Below are 25,792 nucleotides of genomic sequence, written 5' to 3' on the forward strand. Positions count from 1 at the left end.
TGTTAATCTAGCCCCTGTTTAGCTGCATAAAGAGAAAAGCTCACTAAAATTACAGCGCCGAGAACGCCCCCTGATGCACTCTGCAGCACTCAACACCCGAGGCCAATGACACCCCAAGGGACACCCCCCCAGGGCACATCATCCCGGCCCACATGAAACATGCATTCACACCTCACCCACAAACACCATCATCCAACAAGACAAGTCCAGCTTCACATGATCCTCCCCCCCGCGATCGCTCATGTCAACGTCACTCTCACGCACACACCCCCTCCCCATCCTCCACGTTTCGCCTACCCATTCGCGCCCTTGACATAGCGGCTCTCCATTCCCAACTGCAGCTGCCGGCGAAGCAACACAGGGACCCACTGGCGCGAACGGTGTCTGTTCAACACGCCCCCTTCCGGCCATAGCTCCTCTTTGTCCCCCTCCGTTTCGCTGTCATCCTCACTCTCACCCTCCTCCTCGCTTTCACTCACATCCTCCTCCGAAAAACACCCATCGCGATCCAAAGCGATGGCCCATTTCTTGTTTTCCATCTGAACCGCCACAAAGCGGGCCGCGTCACCTTCCAGCGTCAGCCACTTCTCATCACTGGTCCAGAACCATGGGCCAATGGTGTGTCCCAGCGTAGCCTGCCGCCCTCCATGGCGCACCAAGTTGGTGTCTTTATCGACATAGATCCAGTTCAGCATGGGCGGGTCGTCGGCGATGGTGCTCACCATGCCCAAGTGCTGCTCCTCGGACGGGTATGGGAAGTAGTACCCAAAGAACTTGTGGCCAGGCACAGGAAAGGACGGGTGGTCGATCCACAACTGCCAAAGAGAATGTCAGCCGAACGGAGTTTCTTCCGGTTTGTTGATGTCATCTGGGTTTTCCCAAACAAGACTCACCATGCCGTTCTTCAAAACGCACCAACACTCGACCGGGCCATCCTCGTCGAGAGAAACGGTGACCGTCATACGGAACTTGGCCTTCTCTTTTGCCGCTTCATTGGCCTTCTTCTGCGCGCTCAGGGCTTCGCAGACCCCTATCGTCGTGGGAATGCCCGCTATGACAAGCAAGCCCACGACCATCGTCTCGGTAGTCGATATTCGTCGTATTGGATGCTTAGGAGGAGGGTAGCAATGGCGCCAGAGTATCCGAGTCTGTGTGATGTCGTCTGGTGTGATTCAGTCTCATTCAAACAACATATCATACTCGTCAGCTTCATCTTCCCGGTGGAAGGTTGAACACAGCTTCGTCATATAGTTCCAAGACCCTACCACCCACCGTCTCTCCGGCCGGCCGTTAGTACGGACGAGGCTGTTCTTGCGTTCACCCCCCCTCTCTCTCCTCTTCTTGGCGGGACAATGCCATCCTATGCAACCGAAGTTGGCTAATCCCGGTACCCTGAAAAGCTTGTTTCCTCCTCAACCTCCCATTACTGCAGCGGCTAAACAGCTCTCATGCAGCATTGACGTCACAGGCCTCGAAACGATGCCCTCCAGGTTGCAAGCCATCATGCCTTTCTTTTTTGCGCACCCAAAGAAACTTGTTCGGCCCACCCCCCTATGTCGTCACCCGGCACCAGATTCACGAAGCCGTGGTCTGGTGAGAAGCCGAAGAGCCCCAAAATCATGATTTTTGGTCGTGTCCCGAAGCTATGATGCATAAGGGGTCTCACTGGACCCTTGGTCGATCCTTGGAACGGCCTTGGTTCAAAGAATCTCTTTAAACCTCATCACCACTAGACACCACAAGTGATACTTACTCTTCCCGTCCAAACTTTGCAGCTAGCTTTTTGTTTTGTCGCAGCGTGATCCCAGCATCTATCTCCACCAGAAGCAACACATTGACCTAAAAGAAAACCAGTCTGTCGCCATGTCGTCGGTAAGTTCTTTCTCTGTTCACTCACCATGCCATCTCAGAGAATGAAGAATCGTAACAAGAAAAAGCAGACTCCAAAGCCCAACGAGGAGTTCCCCAAGAAGGAGGATGAGACCAAGACCGGGCAGCCCGAGGCTAGCAACCTGCCTCAGACCTCCACAGTTGGTGACAACAAGCCCGAGGACAACAAGCCCACGGAAGCTGGCCATGCTGATACCGACAAGCCACCTGGAGACAAGCCCCTCGACAATGAAGACTACGACGAGGAGAACCCAGATGAGGAGAACGCGGGAGTTCTAGGTGACGACTACCAAGAAGACGAGGACCAGGAAGGCGAAGAGCCATACGACGAGGAGGGAGCAGAGGAAGAGGAGCAGGCTTACGACGACGAAGAGCAAGATGATGAGGACGCTGCCTCTGAAGAAGACGAGGAAGAAGAAGAGGAGGAAGTCATCCCTCCACCCCAACCCCAGCGACAAAAGAGCAACACCACCAAGAAGGGCAAGCCCGCCTCGGTCGTCGACGACCGCAGCAGCACACCCTCTTCCTCCCAGCCTCCCACCCCCAAGGACGATGAGAAGCCCCAGCCTAAGTGGATGCGCGACCAAAAGAAGAAGAAGCAACGACAGGCCGAGTCTGATGTCGAAAACAGACAGGTCGACCGCCCTCGCCGCAGGGGGAAGAACGAGCCATCTTACCGTGAGCAGCAACAGGCGCTGTACCGTCAGCAGCAGCAGCAGCAAATGATGATGCAGCAGCAGCAGCAGCAGGGCGGTGGTGATGGTGGCGGCAAGAACCCATTGAGGCTCAGACTAGACCTCAATCTGGAGATTGAGATTGAGCTCAAGGCGCATATCCATGGTGATTTGACGCTTGCTTTGCTGTATGTTTACCTTTCTTTTCATCTTTTCTACCCTTCTTCCTTTGTGGCTCCCCTGATTCATGGTCCTGGGTTTGTGTCATCATCGCGCATTGGCTTAGTGGCTTCCGCGTGAGCGATACCATGCCGACCAACTCTTCTAACACTTTCTCTCTTCTACTATCACGGATGAACAAGGCAATGAAGGCTCATACACACCGATTTTCTCGGGGATTTTGTCACAGCAATTAGGGCTATTCAGTTTCACGTCATCAAGAGAAAAGAGAGCAAGATCGGCTAACCACGACGGCGCGTTGTTTATCACTACAGGGACGGATAAATTGCACTTTTCTTCTTTCCATGATCAGGCGTTGGGAGGTGCAATACCTATGTTGTCAAGGGCTGATGTAATATGCAGATGAAGGGGGTAGAAAAGGAGATGTCTTGAGTTTTGTCTACCGAGGTCTAGACCTTGCGTTTCCTTTGTCTTATCTTTTGTGGCTTTAAACTGTATTGTAATTTTGTGTTAGTATGTACTCTATTTATGTTGTAATATGTCTTGCGCTCTATCTGTCCACAGCTCTGTGGTTGTTATTTTTGTCCTACAGGGGGGTTGGGTTGGTGAAGAGTAGGTAGCCATAGAGCTGCTGAAGGTAGAGTGGTCGTCGGCAACCCGCATCAAGCTATGGCCACCGCTACCGAGCGTTTGGGTGTCTTTGTTCCTCGACCAGCGGGAGGTTAGACAAACAAAGATGGTTTAATATCCAGTAGATTGCCGAACCCCAGTTGTCCGGGCTGTCGGGTCCAGTGCCAAGTCGCGAACATTGACGAGGGAAGGAAGTCGATGGTGACTTTGTGTAACGCTGCCATCAAACATGCAACTATATCGAACTGCGTATATTGTAGACGTAAACCATGAGAATACCCATTGTCAGCAGGCAAAATCTCCACTCGTGTCAGCTTGGTGCATGTGAGGTGTCATGGTTGCCGGCTGCCTTCTTTGCAGCGTGCGTTGCTGCAGTGGAATGGAGATGGAGGCCTTTCGGCGCTCCGCAGCCTTGGGATGGTGATAGCTTCACTCCGCTTCCAAGGCCGGCTCTCTTTTGCTCGAATTCGTCTGATCAGTAGGTCGAGTTGCTGTTTCCCGTTTGACACCGAAACTGCGGTATCTAACACCTGGCGCAGTCTCAGTGCACACTAGCAAGCACGTTCCGTCATCTTCATCGGATTGCATTCTCTTCTCATACCTGAAGGACACGGTGGTGTCCCATTTCTGCGCGTGACATTTTCCAACGTGGCCAAGAGGCCACCCCTTTTGGTTGAGCTTCGCCGTGCCAGTTTTTCCCTGCTGCAACAGAGCTGCCACGGGTATCTCGATTCTCGAGCCACTTCGCGCTTCTTCCGCTCCGACCTTCTCACTGCACGCTCACGAAGAGCTCTACCACTCGCTGCCAATTTGACGTTCCCGATTCCCTCATACTCTTGCAACAATGCCCACCTCTCCGCAGGCCGATAGCACCGAGCCCGAGACCACTGCGATCACCGACCCGACCGAGCCACCAAGCTGCATGGCTTGCGAAAGCACCACGAGGAGAGTAGGGACTTACATCCAGTGCGGTTTCAACTTCTGCGATGGTTGCTCGGGAAAAGAACGTCCTCACAAGCCCCGCAGTCATGGGCATCGGCGGCCGTCCCCACGAAAAGGTCAGTCTTGGGTGTGGCCAAGCGCCTCGAATATATCTTCCGCAACAAGGAGGTTGAGGACCTAGACGGAGAGTTTGCCATAGATGCGAAGAACAAGTGGTTCGGCATAGATCAGGGTAGCGATGGGTTGACGTTCAACTACACAGATCGCTTGACCGACATCAGCATACTGGAGAGTAACGACCACAATGCCGCTGATCGCTTCCCACATCTGGTTTCATTTGTTGGCAACCGGTACGTCCTCATTATCAAAGACAGTATGGATCGAGCTACCCACTGATACTTGATGCTAAATACCCATCTAGGCGCGGTTAAAACTGTTTGTGAAGGGTGTGGGCTAGACAGACAGTTTGATGGTATATTTGTATGGGAGAGCCTTTGGTTGCCAGTGCTTTGATGTGAATGTGCTAGATTTCCTGGATAGCAGGAGGCCAGATACATAATTTGAAGTTTCTTACCTGAGTCTTTATGTTAAATCCAGGTACATCAACACCTTAGGATCACTTTCACTTATTTTATCCCAGCTAGACAACGACTTTATCCGAGCTAACTATCGATCCTGTCCCCAGCTACCCAGCGACTTTATCCCAGCTAGCCAGCGACTCTATCTTAGCTAACCACTAAATTAGATAGCAATGCCGTAAGTTATGATCAAGCGGTTTGCACGTCGGGATGGAATTATCTAAACGTTGGGATAAATTGTGCCCTGAGCCGGGACGAAGGCCAGGGGACGAGAAATTGACATAACGGGCACTGAGCAGATATGAAACATAGGTATGTAGGTACCAGGTATGAGTTGCAAGCCACTGACTACCTAATTCCTATCTTTATTATCCATGCATTTGATTCCCAGTAAGTGTGATTGATACCAATGTCAAAACCACCGGATAGATCTCATCATTTAATGGTTCACCAATTTGAACTTTTCCCTCTCAGATGGACCCCGCCTGGCTTGATCACTGTTCGAGTCCGGCAACATTGCTCCTACAGTTTTTCACACTATTATTGCTACCTTAGCTCAGCCTGTTCATGAATGGCTGTCGGTTCTTCCTGCAGTCTCTTGACCCCATTCCAAAGATTCATTTCATGGAGCGTTTTACCAAGGTCACGTTATGCCTTGCAACATGACTGATGCTCAATATCTCCCTGGTGGAGGAGATGAACAAGGTCGGCGCCGATAGTGAATCTTGAGGTTTTGGGGTATTTGGTCCTGTCCGCTTTGGGTTGCTGAGGGGTTTGGTGTATGGAAAAATGCTGGTTGGACTGGCTGAGGAGCATGGTGATGGGTTGGGTGGCTTGGCAGAGGTTGGTCTCGGATCCATTCTTTTGTGGGTTCAGGTAAGTAGCTACCAGGTAGCTAGTCAACGTCCACATGAAGTTGTAGGTGGCCTCGACAGCTCTGCAGCCCATCGAAACTCACACACCCATCTCAAAAATGCTTAACGTACTTCTCCAACGGTTCGATCACAGAGATCAACACCTCTTGAACGAACTCGGCTTTCCCCAGGTCTGGTGTGGCGACAAAGTTGACACCGACACACCTCGCAATGACGTCCGCCAGCTCCGGCCCATGTATCATTTCCACCTCCTCCTGCCACTCCTGCGCCGCCCGCCAATGTGTCCAATCATTCACCGACCCATCGGAGTTACAGTGAGCTTTGTAGTAGGGTTGGTCTTCGATGCGTTCCTGAAAGAGGAGCTGGAGGAGAGTCGTTCCAAGTGTGAAAATAGTCATCTGTGCGTGTTCTCTGGAGTTGGCCACTTGTCGCTCCAGTGCCGAGCGGATAGAAGCGTGGTGGAAGTAAACCGTGGGGGGTGTATTTCTGACTACCTGGACATCGCGATCATCCCAGGCTTGGGGGATCCAGGCGGATGTTCCCAGTCCGAGAATGGTGTAGGCAAGCTTGATGCCTATGCGAATACGCTCGCTGAGAAGAAGGGAGGCTGACTTGCGAAAGTCCACTAGTGTTTGTATACTTGACTTTAATGAGGATCCTGTCTCACTTGGATGTTGTCGTTTAGCACTTAGAGTGATTGTGTTGTCCTCATAGTGAATGGTGTCTCCATGTTGCTCCAGCACAGATATGGGATTTTTCAGGAGGTTGCAACCAACTCGGAGTTTCTTTGGGACAGGCGATGCTGCCTCAGGAAGTTTGGGTACTGCATGGCGTTGTGCCGAATCTGGTTTTGCAAGCTTTGCCGTTTTCCTAGGCATCCAGATGGGGTCTATGATGGATTGACGTGGATTTACCGCGGTTTGGAAGCTCGAGAGTGCGAGCACCGTGGAATTCTGCTGTTTCCCTGCCTTGATATGCATCTCGAACCCGGCATCCAGCCGTATACGAGCGGTTAGGTCTGCCACCTGATCGAACAAGGGCTCAGCATTGCCGCTCCCATCACAGGTAGAGTCCACTCCAGCAGAGACTTCGACGCCTACTTCCACAGGCATGTTTGGTGGCTCATTTGAACCCAGAAACAGGTCGATAGCCCCCCTTCCTGACTGTTTTGCGTGGTGATCCGACCAGACCGTAGCTATCCCACACGAATGAAGAGTTTGACACCTGCAAAGCCAACTTTCAGGTCGAAAAGCCCTGTAGAGCTGAGCCGTCTTAGACTGCATGTCAAAATAAGGAGCCGTGGCAGCTAGGCATGCCTTCCACTCCTCCTTGCCCATGATAGCTGGCGCAAGCAATGTGGCTTGCGCTATACGAAGGTCCGCCTCAAGAAATCGGCTGATTTGTGTGTTTATCGTGGTTACTTCTTTCATCAGATCCCGCTTTTTTGTGAAGCTAACAGCCAGTCTCAGAATTGCAAAATCAACAGTCCCCGAACGTGGGATGTGAATCTAGAGGTGAACATTGTGTCAGAATCCACCATGGTCCTCGCTGAACGTGACCATTCCTAACGTACCTTTCCGTCTTGTATGGGCATCAACAGAGTACAAATCTCTTCCAGAATTTGGTTCAGACGGCGAAGCTTTTCCATGAACCACACCAACTTTTCTCTGCCAAGTCGAGCCTTCAGCATCGATCGGAGCTTTGAATCGTGCCATCCTCTCGAATGCGCGTTGTTCAAGAGGTCTGACTCTGTGGCGGCATCCAAGGCCAAAGGTCGTAAGACAAGCTCCACGTTCTGTCGAAATGCAATGAGTTCATCTTCGACGGCAGAGATAAAGTCGGGGAATTGTGATGAAAACTTCCACCAGAACTTTGTCATCTGAAGATAACCCCGCACTAGCTTCCCACCGTCGATGATGAGTGGAAAAGTGCTGAGGACGACACCGGCCACTTCGAGGCCAGACATGTGGATGAAGGTTGATGGGCTCCGATACCTTGACGAAAATTATAAAGGCGAATTTCAAGTTCCCTCCGGATACCTCCCAGCCATTCTTCTGTCAATCTTCGACGACAGCTTTATTGTGGAGGGGTGCGTTCCGGTCATGCACGTCGGTGCAAATACTACCCGCCCCAATCGAAGAGGGGTAAGCGTCAGCACCTTGCGGGGGCTTGCCGATGTCGAAGCTCATCTTCACCAGTGTTTCACATCATCTGTGTCGATTTTCAACCCTCTTAAAGTACTAAAGAAGCCCCTTGAACATGTCACAAATATCAGAGTACGTTGACCCCGAACTTTTGTTTGACTCAGCGAGGCAATGTTGGGCAAATTTCGAACATTTAATTCAAATCCTTCCGCGAGATCACCAGCATACCATCACAGCACACGATGCCCAGGGCCGCTTCAGTGTCTGGAGACAGGATCTGGAGGGGTTACAAGACGAGCTACTTTGGAATTCGACAGATGAACGGAAACAGGATGCTCACAATGCCATCTACGATACCCTCCTAAATCTTAACAGTGCCCTGAACGACAGTATGGAAACTCCCTCTCCAAGGTGGACGTTTCAGCTTCTAACTCCTGCCCTTCATCTACCCACATTAGTTGGATCGATACTTTCCGAAGAGCAGCCCGGCAGTCAAGAAGATGATCTCATGTCTCTGCTGGGAGATGAAGAGCAAGCAGACCCAGAGAACGCAGAACTCGTTGCGTTTCTTTCCTCGCCAACAACTCGAGTTGATGAGCTTTTTCTCAGTATTTGGTCTCATATAGACCGTTTGTTTAAGCTGGCCTCCTTGTTGCGACGCGAAATTCGTCATGAAAGCAGCAGTCTAGCTACAATATCTGTTCCGGCACCAGGAGACGATTTCATCTATGATTATCACATGTGCCGCCTCTAAAGAAAATACCCGAAGCTATCTCAACAGCCTCGGCTTTGCAAGACACTTTGACAGGCCCTTTTATTCCGGCGCGCGTTAATTCTTAGGAAGAGCAAAACGAAAGACCGACATACGCCAGAAATCACCCCTCAACTGGAGCTGAGGAGCCTACCTACGTTGTTATCAGGCAACGAGTCAAAGTCAAAGTCTCCAGCCCCGTCTATGACCCCAAAGGAGAGCACGGCAATCAACATATCTGCAACCGAAAAGGATACAACTCCTACGTATGATACGGACACTGGGACCGAACGAGTTGTCTTCGAGGAAGACAATGGTGGGCTTGAGGTAGCAGACTTGACCACATTTGTCATTGATGGGATCCCTCTTCAGTTCGGCAAACCTTTTCAGTGTCCGTTCTGTGGTGTCATCAAATCAATTGGCACACGGTCCGAATGGAGGTATGTTGATTGTTTGACAGCAGGCTTGCAGTCTTTTATTTCTACGACTGGGTGCTAATTTGGAATTGGCTGTTTAGGCAGCACGTGTCTGAGGACCTCAAACCTTACGTCTGTACGTCCCAGCAATGCGGATCGGGTCTGTTTGCAAGTCGACGCGAGTGGTTTAGCCACGAACTTGAGTTTCACAGAAGCACCTGGAAGTGTCAGCCCTGTCACGTAAGGTTTCTGTCTCGATCGACTCTAATGCAGCACCTTAACACCAAGCACCAATCCCAAAACCTGAAAACCAGCAATATTTTGGCCATGGTTCAAACAAAAAGAGACTCCTCTACTAGATCCTGCCCACTGTGTGACGAATGGACAACGCAAGAGACGGAGAGGGACAGCACGAGCTTTTGCCAGCATCTGGGAAGGCATTTGCAGCAGATTGCACTGGAGGCGATACCACCGCTAAAGGGATGGAAGCAATACCATTGATATCGCCTAGGCTCCTTGACCAGAGCGCGATCTTGCGGTTGCAGCCAGTGCAGGAAGTGGAAGCAGATATGAGGCTTCTTGGAATCGACCACCCCGACACTTTGAAGAGTATGACCAGGTTGGTATGGCAGTTGACTGACAGTGAAGAGTACTCGGCTGCTGAGCCGTTGGCGTTGAAAACGTTTGAAATGAGTAAACAGGTGCTAGGGGAGGACCATCGCGAGACACTCTACAGAATGTATACGCTCGCTGAGGTATATCGTCGTACCCATGACACCAAACACGAATCGGAATCTCTGGCACTACAAGGGCTTGGGGCGGCAAAAGAGTGCATGGAGAGAATGATCTCAGCGTGGCATATTTCCTATCTGTACTAGGAGAGATTTACACGGACCTGGATCGATTATCGCTTGCCGCTGACGCACAAAACAAAGAGCTGAGGATATACATGGAGAACTTTGGAGAAGAAGATCCCAGAACTATGCACTGTATGGGCAAGCTATCAGACACATTACTGGACGACAAGAGGTACACAGAGGCAGAGCATTTCGCCCTCCAAGCCTTCGAACTGCGAAAGAGGGCGTCTGGACCGGATCATGCGGACACTCTGTTCAATATATACAATCTGGCATTGATTTGGCACGCCATGGGCCGCTACGATGAAGTAATCCAGTTGCTGGAGGACTATATTCACATACAGCGGAACATCCGAGGAAAAGAATCTACTACAAACAGCGAGACGTGGCAGATGTTGCTGGAAAGTTGGAAGGCCCGTCAAGTCTCCAGCCAGCCACAGAATGCCAGGCGAGGTAAATCGCGAAGTGGCGGTCAGTAAAATATTGGAGCTAGACAGCGTACTATACGATGCCTATCATGCTCAACTCAAGGGCTGCGGAAGCTGGGTTACCGAACTGCAAACCCAGGATGCCACTACTATAGCTCCAATAACAATCGAGTTCAGTCAAGCTGGTGTTTCTCAGTAAATACTACGTCTCTATCCGGGTCTCGGTGAGATTATGTCCTCGTACATATTTTCAACCATGAAGCCGCCGAGGCCGGAAATATTGGCCAGCAACCCCAACTTTAATAGCAGCACATTCTTACCCAAACTATCACATACGACCATAGACAGCTGAAAATACGGCATCCCGTCCGCTCTGCCCGAGTCAAACAGCTGATCGCCAGACTAGTACTCAGGTGGGTGACCACTGGGGAATCCCTGGTGTTGTATGTTTTGGTGAATTTTTGGCTCCACTCAATGCCCCTTTTAACCCCGTTTAATCCCTGCTCTTGGTCTTCGCGGAGCCGACAGATACCATCCACCAACAGCTTTGATCTGAACATTTCCAGTTACCTTCACAACCCCCAGAATTATCGCGGCAACGAAAGTCCTGACCGACATTTCAAGATAGTTGAAACTCGCTAATGAAAATCATTGCAGATGTTGGTATGTTGTTGGTTGCTAGTTGCACAACCAACACATCATCACACCCCTGTTCCAAGGTTACATAGGAGCTGACTATTGCTACAGAAATCATCATATGTCCTAATATGGAGATGTTCGTGACTAGGCTTTGTGTAATGCATTGATATTCAACAACCAACAACCACATCGCCCTAACCAGACCTCGCAACCCTTGTATCTTGCCCCCCTGTTGTTGCCGGTGTTTGGAATCCTCTGTATAAGATCCCGAAAAGACGCCTTTCAAACCCAATTCTTGAACTCTTCATCAGCTGATCAGACTTTTATTTCTGTACTATCTTGAAACCTCAACATGGGCCAATGCCAATCCATCAACGCCCAACCTGGCGAAGGCTGCTTGTACGTCTACCACTTTCAACTGGATTCCCCTCTTTGACATCAATTCGCCTCACTAAACCTCTCCCATAAAGTGAACTAGCCCAACGTTGCCGCATCTCGCAATACGACTTTGACCGCTTCAACCCCAATGTCTGTGGGAATATCTACGTCGGCATGCGCATGTGCTGCACCGAACCTGTCTGCTGCCTCTCCCCACCATCGAGTCGCCGGCGGACGGTACCCCCACCGCCAACCATCGAGCTATCGCCCCCGCCCCCCGCTGGTGGGTCGTGCGAGACTTACACCGTGAAGGGCGGGGACACCTGTGAGGATATCGCTTCTGCTTTTGGGGTCTCGGAGGATGGGCTTGATAGGATTAATGTTTTTACTTCTGGTTGGGGAGGGTGTTCTGCTCTTGTGGACGGGACGGTGATTTGTGAGTGTCTGGTTCTCTTTTGTGGTTTCTATGGCGGCTGTAAGTACCTATTCAGTGCGGGTTTGCTAACATGGCTTTTCTGTCAGGCGTTAAGGAGTCTGTACCGGATGACGAGTCGGAGTTGAGGAAGTTGTAAAGCGGAATGGGAGGGGCCTTTGGCGTTACATGTATTTTCTTTCTGTAAGAAACACACGTCATGGTACTTTATCACTATTCTATTTACCTTGCCTTGGCGTAAATACCTAGCTGTACTGTGACATGTAACTTGTGGATAATCCACTTGTTATCATCATCAGCTTGCAACACAACGGCGCATGCATGCAGAAAATAATTAAGAGCTGTGATCACAGATGTATGGATCCCAAATTACCTAAGATACTTGGCCAGGTCCTTGCGGTTGTTCTTACGTTTGATGGAGAGCCTGAGCCATAACCACTTTCTGTTCACATCTAACCAACACGGTCTGTTCTCAGAGGCTTGCAAAGCCCCGAACAGCTAGCGTCTTTGGAATTCGTTAACTACCAGGTACTTGCACAAGAATATCCGGGTCTAGAAGTCTCTTGTTGTTGTTTTTTGACCACATCGTGAGGCTCTGCGTCTGAGAGGGGGTCGAGAGGTGCACCACACACAACACAATCCAAATCTTCAGTTGGGACAACACACCGGTACCGGGATCATGCAGATTTAGCTAATTTCCTCACCATTCGAATCGATCAAATGATCAAATCAAATCATTATTCTTATCTTGCAGGCGCCCCAAAAGTATTGTCGGCAAATGATACGCCGTCATTGCTCAGCCTTATCCGGGGCGAGCACCATCGCCCTTCTGTGGTGTTCTAGTTTTAAAAAATGCAGTTTTGGAATTGTCAGGAGGTGTTGGCTTGAGGCTTGGCGAACATGACGCCAGCCTTTCTAACGGGGGGCTCGTTCCTCTCGGCTCTTCTTCCTGGCTCCCTCTGGCATTCTCTTTCTTCTTGTCCTTTTATCTTACGGCTTCGCTTGATCACTGCCTGTTGATCATACTCTCGCGTTCATAGCTCTTTTCACCACACATCAACTTCTCTACCCCCGGTCAATCTGACGCTATCAACTTGATAATGACAGTTTCTCAGACCTTGGAAAACGGACAGCCGCCTTTTAATGAGCAAATTCAGGCCCCAGAGTCCTGTGTTGCTTGCCAACGCTCAAACAAGAAAGTCTGGACTTGCGTCCAATGTGGGCATTATACCTTTTGCGATGACTACTGGGACAAAGAGCGCCCTCATGGTCCTGGTACGCCGACACGATAGGTCCGTTGAGTGAGCAGACTCGTTTCGGATAAGTTTCAACAGGTGCTAGGGGTTTCGACAACCGTCCACACGAAAAGGTTGACCCGGCAGTTGTTGAACGTATCTTCGGCGAAGGGAGGACTAAGGAAGAACAAGCAGAATTATTCGATACTGATACGGAAACCATGTGGTTTGGTGTGAACAAGAGCAGCAATGAATCGCTTCTCGACTATTCAGACCGCTTGATTGATATAATGTTGGAAAGTGATGGGTTCAGCACGTCAGATCGTTATCTGCAGTTGATCTCCTTTGTTGGTAAAACAGGTACATCGAACATGCAGTCCTGATTCTCCTAGACTTATCGCTAACAACAGCAGGTGAGGGTAAGAGCACAGTCATCAAGATGCTCATCGGCCGCGAGCAAGCGAGTATTGGGGGCACCAAATCCTTTCCTGCGCCCGTGAACGGTCTAACCAATGACCTCATATCGGCTTCTGGAGACGTCCACCTTTATGCCAACCCAGCTACTCATCATGAGAAACACCCCGTCTTACTTGCCGACTGCGAAGGCCTGGGTGGCGGCCAAAATGTACCAAGAGCCAAGGAACATCAGAGCAGTAGAAAGGTCTGCACGGCGAAAGTTCCAGCGAAAGATCGGATGGGCCAAAGACTCCAGAACCTCCTCCAGAGTGTATGATGTGAAGTGTTTGTTTCCTCGAATACTTTACACATTTTCGGACGTCATTGCGTTTGTGGTTCAGGAACCTAGGTAAATCACTCATGCAATATCCACGTGGATTTCTACTGACCTGCTTTTCTTGATACCAAGCAGGACATTTCAATCAGATATTCTGGTGAACTTGGTGGAATGGGCGTATTCCTCTATCGAGAAAGCTGTTAATCAACCAGTTCTACCTCATCTCATCATTACACTAAACCGAACCGACAATGCCATCAACGAGGAGCAATGGGACCCTCGCACCGCTACAGATATGCTACTAGCGGCTCACCAAGATATCACGCAGGTTCCCGAACTTATCAGAATTGTTCAGGGGCTAAAGCTCAGCGGCCACAGTGTGAAGTCCGTAAAAGAGCTTCTCGAATGCTTTTACCAGTCCATTACAGTTGTTCGTATTCCAACCAAAGGATGATATATGCAGATCGATGAACAAATCGGTAAACTCTACAACACAATTAGAGACAGGGCCACGAGTTCGCACAAAGAGAAGAGGTCCGTACGTATGGCGCTTAATGCGGAAAAGCTCTACCAATTCATGAACGCCGCATACGATCACTTTTCAGAGAACCTCGATAAGCCGTTCGACTTTGTCAAGGAGGCCCTACACCTTAACCTCATGCCTCACGACTTTAAGGGCCATAAGCTACACCTTGTACTCGCCGTTCGCAACGGAATGAGTAGTATGGGATATCCCAACACCGAGCGCCAGCTCCTGGAGAAGGTGAAGCCCCTGCTCGCATCCTGTATGACACTTGTTATCACTCGGAACAATCTCACAGGTGAGAAGTTTGATCTCTGAGTTAGGTAATTTAGTAACTCGCTGACAGATATTGCAGGGACAATCAAGGACCTCTTGAATAGCACGTTTCGCAAACCAGTGAGAATGGCTTTTGAAGAGCTCTGTGACAAATGGCTACCTTGTGGCTTTGAAAGCAACGGTTATACGTGCTGCAACATCCGATTTGCCCATGTTAAGGGTCACCAGGCCTCGAATGGCAAAATATTTCAGAAGGGGCCATATCAGCCAAGCATCACTGACGGCCAGTTCGAGGGGTGGTTTAATGGATTCGGTGCAGAGCTGAAGAAGATGATGGAAGAGCTCCCACGTGCCGGAAGCGAAAAGGACAATGCATGGGGTAAGCATCTTCAGCACTTGGAGCGCTTATATGACGACAACTCAAAGCTCTCCCACTCGGAAAATGTCAGCCACGGGACTTGTTTTTGCTGCATGAACAACGTTCCAGAGCATGTCTTGCCTTGTGGGCATATTTTGTGCACCGAGTGTGTTAGCGCCCTTGGTGATCATAAAGAACGGGACATCATGCTCGTCAGATATTGCCCCTTTCACCGCCACACGCATAATTGGGACAGGGATCCAGTTCAGATTAGGTTCAAGCCAGAGGGTGCTGGAATACGCACTTTGTGTCTAGATGGGCAAGTCTTACATCACACCCTCTCATGGCCCTGTTCCATGTACACTCACTGACAATCTCCATTTATCAGAAGCGGTGGACGGGGTCTTGTTAAGTTGATCATGCTGGAGGAACTACAGAAACTTCTCAACAACATCACCGTGCAAAACTTTTTTAATCTGATTGTGGGTACCAGGTAAGTCCATATTGCTCTCAGCTTGCCACCATCAGGCATTGTGAAGCTAACTGTGAACTCTTTAGCACCGGAGGAATCGTTTCTCTCGGCCTGGGCGTAAAAAATCTTGCTGTATCAGAGTGCATACGCGATTTCAAGGACCTCTTCGGGAAGGCATTCACCCCCCGAAGACTGAAAAAGCTGTGAAGCAGCTGGTACAGGACAAGACCTCTCAAAGAAGGGGTGCAGGGAGTCTTGGGGGAGGACTCTTTACTATTTGGTGACAAACACAGGGATCTCGGTCGCATGTCAAAGTTGCGATCAGGGAAGTCTCACAAGCCGATCCTGCTAACCAACTACAACGTCACCGGCCCCGAATGCGAGAAGTTTAGGCGTATGTGGCATTCGTTCTTTGCCTGCTCTTCCCTTCTGGAACATACCCCAGCTAGGTGCCTCAGGTAATTAAGGTACTAACTGATCATAGTGAACTACGAAATTCTGCGTTCAGCAAATCCCAAGAATGAGATAAAGGTCTGGGAAGCGTAAGTCCCCCTTTCACTCAATCTGCACTTATTTCGCACATGATTAGTTTATTGATCGCCCTGCTCACAACAGTGCGTTGGCAACATCGGCTGCACCTCCCTACTTCAAGCCGTATGTTCAATCTGCTACTGGGAAATCTTTCGTAGATGGTGGTTTGCATTACAATTGTCCCGCTTGGGTTGCTCATCATAAGCGTCAGATTCTATGGAAGGATGTCCAATATCAACAGCCCGATGTACTGCTATCTCTCGGAACTGGTCGGGTACCAGTAAGGATGCTGTAACTACCCAGGTCCCCCAGCCAACAAAAAGGGGGTTTCGCAACTTGGTCAACATCATCCTCGATATGGTTCAGGGCCAACTGAACAGTGAGGAGGCCTGAGACGATTTACTATGCGCATGTCGCCATGACCGACAATCCCGAAGACCGGGCACGCTATATCAGACTCAATGTTATGTTTGATATAAGACTGGGTCTAAACAAGGTTGACCAACTAGATATGTTGGAGACAACAACTCGTCTAAGTGCCAAAGGGAGCCTCGAACTGAGAGACGCGGCCGATAGGCTGATTGCAAGCTCATTCTGCCTCGAGAGGGAAGGCCCTGTGATCAAGGGCCGTGTTTGCAAAGGTATGTGTTAGCTGTCCCATTGTTTCCCATATCACCACACCTTGGAGAGACACACCCATCCTGCAGCTCGATTTATGCCGGCGTTTTAGACGAGTGCCATAGACCTCGCATCCCCCCGAAAACAAGCTTCATGACTGGAAGCTGAAATCACGCCATCTTTGCCATTTTTTTCTGGACGTTGTGATTTCTAAGTGAAAACCTACTAAAATGTCCACGACAGGTTCCATCCGCTGCAGATTCGACCCCGGGAGCGATGATGCCAAATCCCTCGGCACTCTGCTTTTCAGCCGTATCACGCCCGATTTTGAGCCACATTTCTTGCTTCAGACCGATTACCGCCAGCGTAAAGAGTAAACCAAAAAGATTGCCATCAGACAAAAAATGTGGACCGAGATGTGCAGAAGCGGAAAATTCGAGGTCGAGGTCGAGATTGAAAGAGCCTCTTCCGGCCCTGTTCGCCTCTCCATTGGCCTTCGCGCGCCTACACCAGGCAAAACTTCTCCAAGTTATTTATCCATTAGCGGATTTCCCAGACGACTATATGACGAAACTGTCAGAAGATCCATGTCGACTCAACCACATGACAATGACTCACACTCAATGGTCGGGCGAGCAAATACATAATAGATCTTTTTACCTCTGGCCAGACCAGATGACAGCCCCATCCTGATGACCACCCAAAGCACCCCAAGGGATCTGGAAAGAAGGCCTGCACAGGAAACATATGATGCCTCTACGCTTGATCGGCCTCGAAGTCGTGCATGAGCGCGTATGAGCCGAGGAGTTGGATATAGGTGTTTTTTTCGGCCTTCTCTAAGGTCTAATCGAGTTATCTGCAAGGTTAGAAGACTAGTTTCTATGGAATATTGACTATATCCCGACATATAGCGACTACATCTTCCAATTGAACTTGGGTATCCAACATGTCAGGGGGTGATATTGAAGGAGGCTCTTAATCAACAGGCTTAGTGTCACGTGATTGCGCGTCAGCCCCACCAAATTTTCGCGTTTGGCACTTGCGCTTGAGTGACAGCTTCCAAATTGTCGAAACTGCGACCCCGGTCGACCTGCGACGTCATTCACACTTGGGTCATTTCCCGCCCCAATTGTGCATTTAGAGTTTCGTGGGGGCTTGCTGCTATCCGAACTCCTCTTTATTCTCCTTTTCGCCGGACCCCGAGCTTGTGCTTCTCTTCAGCTACGAGGCCACTGCACTGGCAGTTCGCTACGTCTGGCGTCTAGCGTCTGGCGTCTAGCGTCTAGCGCGTTCGAACTCAACATGCCGCCTCGCAAACGTGCCACCGACGACAGCGGGTGTACGCCCCCCGCCAAAGCCCTGCGTCTCACGTTTTCGCAGCCCTCACCTCCTTTGCAACCGTCCACTTCTTCACAGCCGTCAACTTCTTCGCAGCCGCCAAGCTATTCGCAGCCCACAACCGCCGAGCGAGAGGCATTCCAGAATCCTCCCCTTAGTCCTCCCGAGCAAGCTGAGCTTATCGCCCTCACTCAGGCTGACGATGAGCCGCTCACTCAAACTGACGATGAACAGCTGGAGCTCTACGGTGGCTTTGGTAGGTACACTCTGCCCCATCAGTATAAAAGGCCTACTAACACGCTTCCGCCAGCCTCAAAAATTGTCGGTGTGAGATACTACAATGGTGTCGTGACGATTGGCGAGGTCGTTGTTTCCAAGCGAGAGCCCTCCAACCAATACGACGAAAATGCCATTCGCATCGACAATGTGTTTGGCAGGCAAGTCGGTCACATTCCCCGCAATGTCGCGTCCAAGCTTGCTCCATACATGGTACGTCTTCCCGGGCCCACGAGCTTGTCGATATCCCCTAACAAACTGTAGGACGCTGGAGACATTGACATTGAGGTTGTCGTCAGCGGGCCTAAAGAATACTATGAATGCCCAGTCCAGATCAACATCTACGGGACGAGCCACCCCGCGCGTCGCCTTGCTTTGGAGGACCGTCTCAAGAAAGACAGGCTGCTCAAGGCCACCCAGTTGAAGACTACCCGGAAGCAGAATGAGCTACAGCGTCAGGCTGCCGAGAATGAGCTGCGCCGTCAATATTCGGAGAATGAACGGCGTCCATCTATGGGTTTGAAGAGCGACAGGTCTGCCGTGGGATTGCCCGTTCCGGCTCCGGCTCCGGCGCCGGAAACCACTCTAGAGGACCTCACCAAGGCCAGTCAGTCCGTGAATGTTCGGCCAACTGGTGGAGGTTTTGTCCAGACGCTGGCCTTAAGCGAGGAGCAGCTCTCACAAATGCCCCTAGCTGAGCAACCCAAGTCCATCAAGGCCAAATTGCTGCCATATCAGCTCCAAGGTCTTGCTTGGCTGACCGCGAAGGAAAACTCAACCTTCCCGCAACCTGGCTCCCCAGACTCGGTACAGCTTTGGAAACGCGATGCCAAGGGTAACTACAACAATCTTGGCACCAACATCACCGTTGCAACGCCCCCTTCTCTTCTGTCAGGAGGAATCCTGGCCGATGATATGGGTTTAGGCAAGACTCTGCAAATCATCAGTCTGATCATGACTGGAGGGCCCGGAATCACGCTTATTGTGGCACCTGTGAGCGTAATAAGCAACTGGGAGCAACAGATTCAGCGCCATGTCCACGAGAAGGACGCCCCCAAGGTTCTTATCCATCACGGCACGACCAGGCAGACCACTTCCAAGGCATTAAAGGAGTACGGTGTTGTCATTACAAGCTATGGTACCTTGGCTAGCGAGGCTTCTGGCAAAGGGCCGCTTTCTCAGATTGAGTGGCGCCGGATTGTTCTCGATGAAGGTCACACCATTCGCAACGCCAAGACCAAGGCTGCTTTGGCCGCCTGCCAGCTCAAGGCGAAGTCACGATGGGTTCTGACGGGAACCCCCATGTATGTTGTTTGATGCTGTGCCCATTCTCGAGCTGTTGCTAACTATTTCCAGCATCAACAACATCCGAGATCTGCATTCTCTGCTTAGATTCCTCCGCATCACTGGTGGTATCGAGCAACCAGAAGTGTTCAACATGGTGATTGGTAGACCTCTAGCGCTTAAGCAGCGTCGCGCCGTGTCTCTTCTTCAGCACCTTATGAACGATCTTTGTCTCCGTCGTCTCAAGGACATGAATTTTGTGGACCTCAAGCTTCCGGCCAAGACCGAGTACATCCACCGTATCACCTTCTGGGAGGATGAGAAGAAGAAATATGACGCTTTGCTTTCTGAAGCGCAGGGCGCGCTGAGGGATTTCCAGAGCCGCAAGAAAGGGCCTGGTGCCGAGAAGAATAGATTCCAGAGTGTGCTTGAGAGACTTTTGCGTCTTCGCCAAACGTGTGTGTTCTCGTCTGTTTGTATTGTGACTTTCGCACTAACATGCCACAGCTGCAATCACTGGACACTGTGCAAGGATCGCATCACCGACCTTCTTCAGCTCCTCGAAGACAACGATGTCGTGCCACTCAACGCCAAGAACCGCGCCCTTTTGCAGCAGGCCCTCCAATTGTTCATAGAAAGCCAAGAGGAGTGTCCTGTTTGCTTCGAGGCCATGAAGAGCCCGGTCATCACTCACTGCAAGCATGCTTTCTGTCGGCCTTGCATTTCCAAGGTGATTGAAATCCAGGGCAAGTGCCCTATGTGTCGGGCTAGCCTGTCCGAAGACAACTTGGTTGAGCCCGCACCTGAAAAGGGCATCGAAGAAATGGAGGTGGACAACCTCGACCGTGAGACCAAGAGCTCCAAAACCGAAGCCTTGCTCAAGATTTTGCAAGCTACCCTGAAGAAGGAGGGGTCAAAAGTCATCATCTTCAGCCAGTGGACCTCCTTCCTCAATGTCATCCAGCGTCAGCTTGACGAGGCTGGGTACACCTACACTCGTATTGACGGCAGCATGAACGCCACCAAACGTGACGTGGCTATCAAGGCTCTTGACGAGGACCCCAACACAAGGATCATGCTGGCTAGTTTGTCGGTTTGCAGTGTGGGATTGAACTTGGTGTCTGCTGATACTGTCGTTTTGGCAGATAGCTGGTGGGCGCCTGCGATTGAGGATCAGGCGGTGGATCGTGTGCATCGGTTGGGGCAGACGCGGGAGACGACGGTGTGGAGGTTGGTGATGGAGGGGACGGTGGAGGAGAGGGTGCTGGACATCCAGGCGGAGAAGAGGGAGTTGGTGGGGAAGGCGTTTCAGGAAAGGGAGAAGAAGGGGGAGAAGAGGAAGGAGACGAGGATGGCGGACGTGATGAAGTTGCTTTCTTGAGGGGTGAGGGGACTTGGTGTTTGTTATGAGGTGCTAGTGTTGCTAGATACCTGTGGGGGAACATTATGGTTTGTTAATGGGGGTATGTTGGGCAAGATATCCTGTGTGTTTTATGGGTGGTATTTATGGTCGGCGGGTTGTTTGCTAGAGGTTAATGCGGGTAGAAGAATACTGGGTGGTGTGTATAGTTGGTTGTAGTCTTTGCCAACATTTAGCTTTCTGTTTAGCTGGTAGGCATGTAATTTTTTCTTTTTCGGTACATAACTTATCTCTGCCATAGCTTTGTAGCTACTAGTGCCTGTTAGCTTCACAGAGCATTGTGTGTTGTACAACTCATCATTCTTCAACTTGCAATGTTGTATGTGTATGGTGAGAGGGAGGCTATGAGGTCACATTGTTGGACCATTGTTGGACAAGACTGGCGGGCTGATAAAGACTGGTCAACTATCATAGTTCTTTCTTTCATGACACCAGTGTTTACATATCTTGGACACGAAGAAACATCATGCATGTCATAACAGTCATTTCTTTTCCTTATTCTTTTCCTAAAATCTATCTGCCAGACCTATCCGAACCTGGTCCTATCCGTCATAAAACCCGTCCCAAAAGCAAATGTACAACTGAAGATAAGTATGTTTGAAGAAGTGAAAGCCAACCCGTCCCATCCCATCCCTCCCAATGATCAAAGTAAACACCGATGACAAAAAAGGCCCTAAGAGTGTCTAAGGAGTGTGAGAATAGAAGTGAAAGATAAAAGTTGAACACCTGACGACGAGTCCAAAAAGTCTACCCACCTAGTTCTTCCCCGCCCTCCTCCTATAGTTTTTACTCTTCTTACACCCCTTCTTTCCCCCTCCAGTCGTCACCGGAGCCGCAGCCTCAGTAGTAGTCGCAGGCCTAGTAACAAGCGTAGTAGGAACAGGTGTCACAACCACCGCTTCTCTCGTCGTGGTGGGAGCAGGGACATTCTCTTCTTCTTCTTCTTCCTCCTCCTCACCCTCACCATTCCCACCCTCATACCCCCCATCACCCCCCTCAACCGGCTCCGGCTCAGGGACCACAACCCCCGGCTCCTCCACCCCCGGACTAACCCCCACCCCGGGAATCCTCCCCGGCACGGGCGCCGAACTCTCACTCTCACTCCCCACCTTCTGCCCCTTATTCCTCGGCCCCTTCCAATCCCCACTCCGGCAACTATCCACAATCTTGTCACACTTCTTCTCCTGCCAGACTTTACACCCCCTTGAGCCGCTCGGCGGCGCAGAAGTATAACATTTATCCAGCTGCGCCCAGCAGTCATCGCTCGCCTTCCAGCACTCATTCTCGTTGCTATAATCCGGCACTTCCTTTGCGCACCAGTTCGCGTTCTTGAGAATACAACCCGCTGGGATCACACCGTCGGTTTGCTTAGCGTTTGTGCTGGGGCCAGGACCAGATGGACGGAAAATAGCAGGCCCGACAACTTTGTAAGGTTTGGTATCAGGGTTGGATTCATAAACATTGTATGTAACTCCCGGATCGGAGTACTTGACATGGCCGGGGATGGAGACTGATTTATCCGAGGGAATAGACACCGTTCCCGTGGTGGACCCCGACACAAACAACTGGGCGCAGTTGACAAAGAATTGAGGTCCTGAGCCGGAGATGTCGTGGATGGCGAGGATTTCTGAGCGGGCGAGGTAGTAACCTGTTGGCAAGCCGGAGGGGAGGGAGAAGGAGAGGAGGCCCTTGTCCGCGATGAGCTTCTTTGCTGACCATTGCTTGCGAGAGGAGTCATAGCCGTCGGAGTAGATCTTGAACCAGCCGCCGCCGGCAGGGTTCGTGGTGGCTATGTTGGAGACTTGCTTGAGGTAGATTGCTACTGAGCCAATGTGGGAGGGGTCGATGGGGCCGGCGCCCTTGGTGGGCTCGTCGGCCCATTCGCGGAAGGCAAAGGTGAGGGTTGAGCCCGCGGGTGCTGGGCAGGTGAAGGCCACGGGGGTGGCGCCTTCGAGGCCTGGGGGGAGGGTTAGATACTCGGGAAGTAGAAGGACAAAGGGGGGAGACATACCGCAGGCCATGTTGGCGTTGTTGATGCCTTCAATGGGAAAGGTGGCGCGGTCGGGGTTCTTGGACATGCGGATGCAAGTGCCATCACCTTGGTTGACGCCGTTGACGAAGACGGTGGTGAGGACTGTGTGAGCTGTTGCCAGGGAGGCAAAGGTGGTAGCCAGACTGGCTATGAAGAGGTTGGACCGCATCTTGGTGGGTGGCTCTCTAAGGATGTGATATTCTGTAGGCCAGTTGCCGAGGTTTGCAAGTCGAGTCGAAATGACTGGCGCTGAAAAGGTCGAGGCGTCAAGAGGATGATCAACAATCCAGGCTATTGTCTCTGTCGAAGAGACTGTGAAAGAATAAGGAGAAACAAGAACCAAAAAGGAACGGCTGGCTCTTGATGCTCCAAACTGAAGCGAAGCGAAGGAATGACCAGAGATATACTTTTGTCAAAGCACTAGTAGAACTTCCAGAGTCGAAAAGAATGAATGACAGCCTGGTGTCAAAGAGGGAAAAGAGTCTCAGGACTGACTGAGGGACAAGAGAGGAAGCAAGCACCCGACCTGCTGGGACCAACTATGGTCTTATACAACAGGATGCACACGCAGTATGACAAACAAACAGCCGAGGAGAACCAACGCAACAATGATAGGGGGTGCAACCAACGAAGGGATCCCTACCACGAGAGCAAGGGACCGGAAAATTTACCTCACGTTCCTGTGCATCCATACTGTGTGCATGCAGGTACCGAGATCCTCCCTGCCACTTACATGTAAATCCTCCCGGCGTAGCCCTCCAAGAGCACCGGTCCGGAGGTAGGGTCGGGATGTTTCCCCAGGGGTCATCCATCCAACACAGCGTACAGTCAGAAAAAGAATCCAGCTGTAAAGGACTCGGTTTGTTTGTCGTGAGCAAACAACCCCTTATGATTGGCGCCCACCTCCTGGACCACCTCGGCACCTCTCAACGCCACTGTTTGAACCTGAGCCATCCGCCTGCATATCACAAAAGGGGGGCTAACAATCGCGGGGTGGGAGCTGCGGGAGTCCGTTTGCTTGGTTGTGCGACGTCATCCCGTCATTCCCAATGGATCGACTCTCCTCTTTTTTTGTGTTTACCCCTGGATTTTGGCTGCCGTTGAAACACGCCGCCAAATGCAGGGGTAGCAGAGAGGTTTTTGTTTTCCTCCGAAGTTGGTGCGGGAACATGCAGATCAGTAGATCGTCCGTCCCTCCACTCCGGTGGTCCAGGTCCGTGGATTCCAAGACATTGGTGTTTCGTAACTTCTCAGCTGGGAGAGAGCGGTGATGCAGCTCTGGTGGTGATGGTTTTGCGCTTCGAGAAGTTGCATCGGCGGCAATCTTGGTAGGTTTTAGCGGCGAGCGGCAATGGGGGAAGCTCGCCCAATCGTGGGTTAACCGCCGTGGTGGGTTCCCCTCTATTTTTGACGACGACCAGAACCCAGGCTAATAAATATCAGATTGCGAATGGTCGTTCAACTGATGATGACGAGAGCGAGATTTCATCTATTTGACGGGCACAGTAGTTGTTAGCTTGTTACTGTCAGAAATGACACATACAGCAGCTACTGCTGGTGAATCGGCCTTCAGTCTCCGATGTCCGAGGTGCAGGTGAAGGGACTCGCGGAAAATGCTCCAAAAATGTGACACGACACGGCACTTATTTCCAGGCGCATTTTTCACACAGGAGGTGATGTGAAAAGTTCCTCGAGAGCTGAGCTGAGGAGGTGTCAAACGTAACAGTGCGGACGACGATTTGGTCGAGGCTGAAAGACTTAGTCTGATGAGTGGCGACAGTAGCCGCAAGGAATGGGTATATCTACTGTCCTGGCGGTTGATCTTGAAGAAGTGAGGTCTAATAGAAGCCGCTGTCAATAAAGTTGATGGCTGGAAGGAATAATAGGTACTGACCACTGGAAATGAGCAGGCTGGGTTGCTCCCTCGTGCCTGCCCTCGAAGCAAGCCCTCCTTTGACCTCATTCATTCAGTCTCCCTCCATAAACTCGCACATCACTCAACTACCGCAACTCATGCAGCCAGCCTCCGACTCCAAAGCAGTGTAATCCATCACCATCTCAAACCCCTCATTCCACCATCTCCATCTCTTCCGCGTCCGATCCACAACCTCGATAGCCTCGCTTACACAGCACAAGTGTTTCCCCGGACGGAGCAACATACCTACATCTGACACCAATATTGATCTCTCTTCAACTGCCGATCCTTCAGTGATTACAGTAGCCTCCCGTCAAAAGCACCCACCCGAACTCATTCACACATGGCTCACTCACTTGCGCACTCACCCATGGCTCACCCACTTACGCACTCATCCATGAACGAGACTTCTAATCCTCACTAAGCCACCGACATACGGCCGTGCGACCCTTTTCTGTTCCTCTGCCCAATCTTTCCTGCGATGTCTCAAGCCTACCTGCCTACCTTCCTTGATGTTGTCAGATCATGCCTAGCAGCCCAACCCGTCCCGAGTCCGACAAGACAAATCCAGACCTTTTACTTCTCTCATCATACCTACCTACCTATCCTACCAAACTTATAACTCGGATGCTCGGCACTGCCCAACCATGACGATATCGACAAAACCCCAAGGGTGAACGTTAGTCATTCATCTCGACCACCAACAGGATTGGACAGCGGATCTGAGAGAGCAGAAGAAGGAAAACAAAACAAAACAAGGCAATGCATTGAACAAGAAGCAAGCGCCTAACCATCTATATAAAACCCAAATATACCTATGAGATATTATTCCTTTCACCCTTGGATTTTCCCGGTGATTCATAACGATAGTCATAATCAGCCCTCTTTTCATATCTACCTCATGTAGCATACCCCTATCAAAGGTGGAATGCTCAGATAAGATGCCCAAAACCCAGACTCAAACCC

At 50.8% G+C, this 25,792-nt stretch overlaps 13 protein-coding genes across 13 annotated transcripts; 10 read left to right on the forward strand and 3 right to left on the reverse strand.

The window, feature by feature from the left end:
• Nucleotides 1-68: 68 nt before the first annotated feature.
• On the reverse strand, nucleotides 69-1,293 carry QC764_303240 (uncharacterized protein). Its single transcript, XM_062945445.1, has 2 exons — nucleotides 894-1,293; nucleotides 69-815 (listed from the first exon to the last, which is right to left on the reverse strand). The coding sequence occupies exons 1-2, from the start codon at nucleotides 1,074-1,076 to the stop codon at nucleotides 294-296; spliced, it is 705 nt and encodes a 234-aa protein (XP_062801421.1). The 5' UTR covers nucleotides 1,077-1,293; the 3' UTR covers nucleotides 69-293.
• On the forward strand, nucleotides 266-3,297 carry QC764_303250 (uncharacterized protein). Its single transcript, XM_062945446.1, has 3 exons — nucleotides 266-1,872; nucleotides 1,938-2,752; nucleotides 2,974-3,297. The coding sequence occupies exons 1-3, from the start codon at nucleotides 1,864-1,866 to the stop codon at nucleotides 2,978-2,980; spliced, it is 831 nt and encodes a 276-aa protein (XP_062801422.1). The 5' UTR covers nucleotides 266-1,863; the 3' UTR covers nucleotides 2,981-3,297.
• Nucleotides 3,298-3,643: 346 nt separating this feature from the next.
• QC764_0050190 (uncharacterized protein) lies at nucleotides 3,644-4,188 on the forward strand (the record flags this gene model as incomplete). The annotated part of the gene is made up of 3 exons (XM_062940399.1): nucleotides 3,644-3,852; nucleotides 3,930-4,007; nucleotides 4,086-4,188. The coding sequence occupies 3 exons, from the start codon at nucleotides 3,644-3,646 to the stop codon at nucleotides 4,186-4,188; spliced, it is 390 nt and encodes a 129-aa protein (XP_062801423.1).
• Nucleotides 4,189-4,218: 30 nt separating this feature from the next.
• QC764_0050200 (uncharacterized protein) lies at nucleotides 4,219-4,712 on the forward strand (the record flags this gene model as incomplete). The annotated part of the gene is made up of 2 exons (XM_062940400.1): nucleotides 4,219-4,323; nucleotides 4,401-4,712. The coding sequence occupies 2 exons, from the start codon at nucleotides 4,219-4,221 to the stop codon at nucleotides 4,710-4,712; spliced, it is 417 nt and encodes a 138-aa protein (XP_062801424.1).
• A 234-nt stretch (nucleotides 4,713-4,946) lies between these two features.
• Nucleotides 4,947-8,073, reverse strand: QC764_303260 (uncharacterized protein). Its single transcript, XM_062945447.1, has 3 exons — nucleotides 7,965-8,073; nucleotides 7,343-7,890; nucleotides 4,947-7,277 (listed from the first exon to the last, which is right to left on the reverse strand). Exons 2-3 carry the CDS (start codon nucleotides 7,733-7,735, stop codon nucleotides 5,862-5,864), a joined length of 1,809 nt encoding a protein of 602 aa, XP_062801425.1. The 5' UTR covers nucleotides 7,736-7,890; nucleotides 7,965-8,073; the 3' UTR covers nucleotides 4,947-5,861.
• QC764_303270 (uncharacterized protein) lies at nucleotides 7,596-10,658 on the forward strand. Its single transcript, XM_062945448.1, has 4 exons — nucleotides 7,596-8,302; nucleotides 8,372-8,654; nucleotides 8,754-9,104; nucleotides 9,182-10,658. Exons 1-4 carry the CDS (start codon nucleotides 8,029-8,031, stop codon nucleotides 9,579-9,581), a joined length of 1,308 nt encoding a protein of 435 aa, XP_062801426.1. The 5' UTR covers nucleotides 7,596-8,028; the 3' UTR covers nucleotides 9,582-10,658.
• Nucleotides 10,659-11,356: 698 nt separating this feature from the next.
• Nucleotides 11,357-11,943, forward strand: QC764_303275 (uncharacterized protein; the record flags this gene model as incomplete). The annotated part of the gene is made up of 3 exons (XM_062945449.1): nucleotides 11,357-11,403; nucleotides 11,475-11,786; nucleotides 11,856-11,943. The coding sequence occupies 3 exons, from the start codon at nucleotides 11,357-11,359 to the stop codon at nucleotides 11,941-11,943; spliced, it is 447 nt and encodes a 148-aa protein (XP_062801427.1).
• Nucleotides 11,944-12,634: 691 nt separating this feature from the next.
• QC764_0050240 (uncharacterized protein) lies at nucleotides 12,635-13,783 on the forward strand (the record flags this gene model as incomplete). Its single annotated transcript, XM_062940401.1, has 3 exons — nucleotides 12,635-13,090; nucleotides 13,150-13,410; nucleotides 13,464-13,783. The coding sequence occupies exons 1-3, from the start codon at nucleotides 12,916-12,918 to the stop codon at nucleotides 13,781-13,783; spliced, it is 756 nt and encodes a 251-aa protein (XP_062801428.1). The 5' UTR covers nucleotides 12,635-12,915.
• Nucleotides 13,784-14,240: 457 nt separating this feature from the next.
• Nucleotides 14,241-15,619, forward strand: QC764_0050250 (uncharacterized protein; the record flags this gene model as incomplete). Its single annotated transcript, XM_062940402.1, has 4 exons — nucleotides 14,241-14,604; nucleotides 14,662-15,247; nucleotides 15,329-15,433; nucleotides 15,499-15,619. 4 exons carry the CDS (start codon nucleotides 14,241-14,243, stop codon nucleotides 15,617-15,619), a joined length of 1,176 nt encoding a protein of 391 aa, XP_062801429.1.
• A 99-nt stretch (nucleotides 15,620-15,718) lies between these two features.
• Nucleotides 15,719-16,336, forward strand: QC764_0050260 (uncharacterized protein; the record flags this gene model as incomplete). Its single annotated transcript, XM_062940403.1, has 4 exons — nucleotides 15,719-15,806; nucleotides 15,897-15,954; nucleotides 16,028-16,223; nucleotides 16,247-16,336. The coding sequence occupies 4 exons, from the start codon at nucleotides 15,719-15,721 to the stop codon at nucleotides 16,334-16,336; spliced, it is 432 nt and encodes a 143-aa protein (XP_062801430.1).
• Nucleotides 16,337-16,361: 25 nt separating this feature from the next.
• On the forward strand, nucleotides 16,362-17,475 carry QC764_0050270 (uncharacterized protein; the record flags this gene model as incomplete). The annotated part of the gene is made up of 2 exons (XM_062940404.1): nucleotides 16,362-16,584; nucleotides 16,805-17,475. The coding sequence occupies 2 exons, from the start codon at nucleotides 16,362-16,364 to the stop codon at nucleotides 16,936-16,938; spliced, it is 357 nt and encodes a 118-aa protein (XP_062801431.1). The 3' UTR covers nucleotides 16,939-17,475.
• Nucleotides 17,476-17,644: 169 nt separating this feature from the next.
• QC764_303300 (uncharacterized protein) lies at nucleotides 17,645-21,186 on the forward strand. Its single transcript, XM_062945450.1, is given in 5 exon segments — nucleotides 17,645-17,818; nucleotides 17,833-18,155; nucleotides 18,210-18,388; nucleotides 18,440-19,479; nucleotides 19,532-21,186. The coding sequence occupies 4 exon segments, from the start codon at nucleotides 17,864-17,866 to the stop codon at nucleotides 20,838-20,840; spliced, it is 2,820 nt and encodes a 939-aa protein (XP_062801432.1). The 5' UTR covers nucleotides 17,645-17,818; nucleotides 17,833-17,863; the 3' UTR covers nucleotides 20,841-21,186.
• A 157-nt stretch (nucleotides 21,187-21,343) lies between these two features.
• Nucleotides 21,344-24,987, reverse strand: QC764_303310 (uncharacterized protein). The gene is made up of 3 exons (XM_062945451.1): nucleotides 24,806-24,987; nucleotides 22,891-24,749; nucleotides 21,344-22,836 (listed from the first exon to the last, which is right to left on the reverse strand). The coding sequence occupies exons 2-3, from the start codon at nucleotides 23,078-23,080 to the stop codon at nucleotides 21,635-21,637; spliced, it is 1,392 nt and encodes a 463-aa protein (XP_062801433.1). The 5' UTR covers nucleotides 23,081-24,749; nucleotides 24,806-24,987; the 3' UTR covers nucleotides 21,344-21,634.
• Between the last annotated feature and the right edge of the window lie 805 nt (nucleotides 24,988-25,792).

The sequence above is a fragment of the Podospora pseudoanserina genome, chromosome 3 (genome assembly GCF_035222485.1).
Source record: "Podospora pseudoanserina strain CBS 124.78 chromosome 3, whole genome shotgun sequence".
NCBI lineage: Eukaryota > Fungi > Ascomycota > Sordariomycetes > Sordariales > Podosporaceae > Podospora > Podospora pseudoanserina.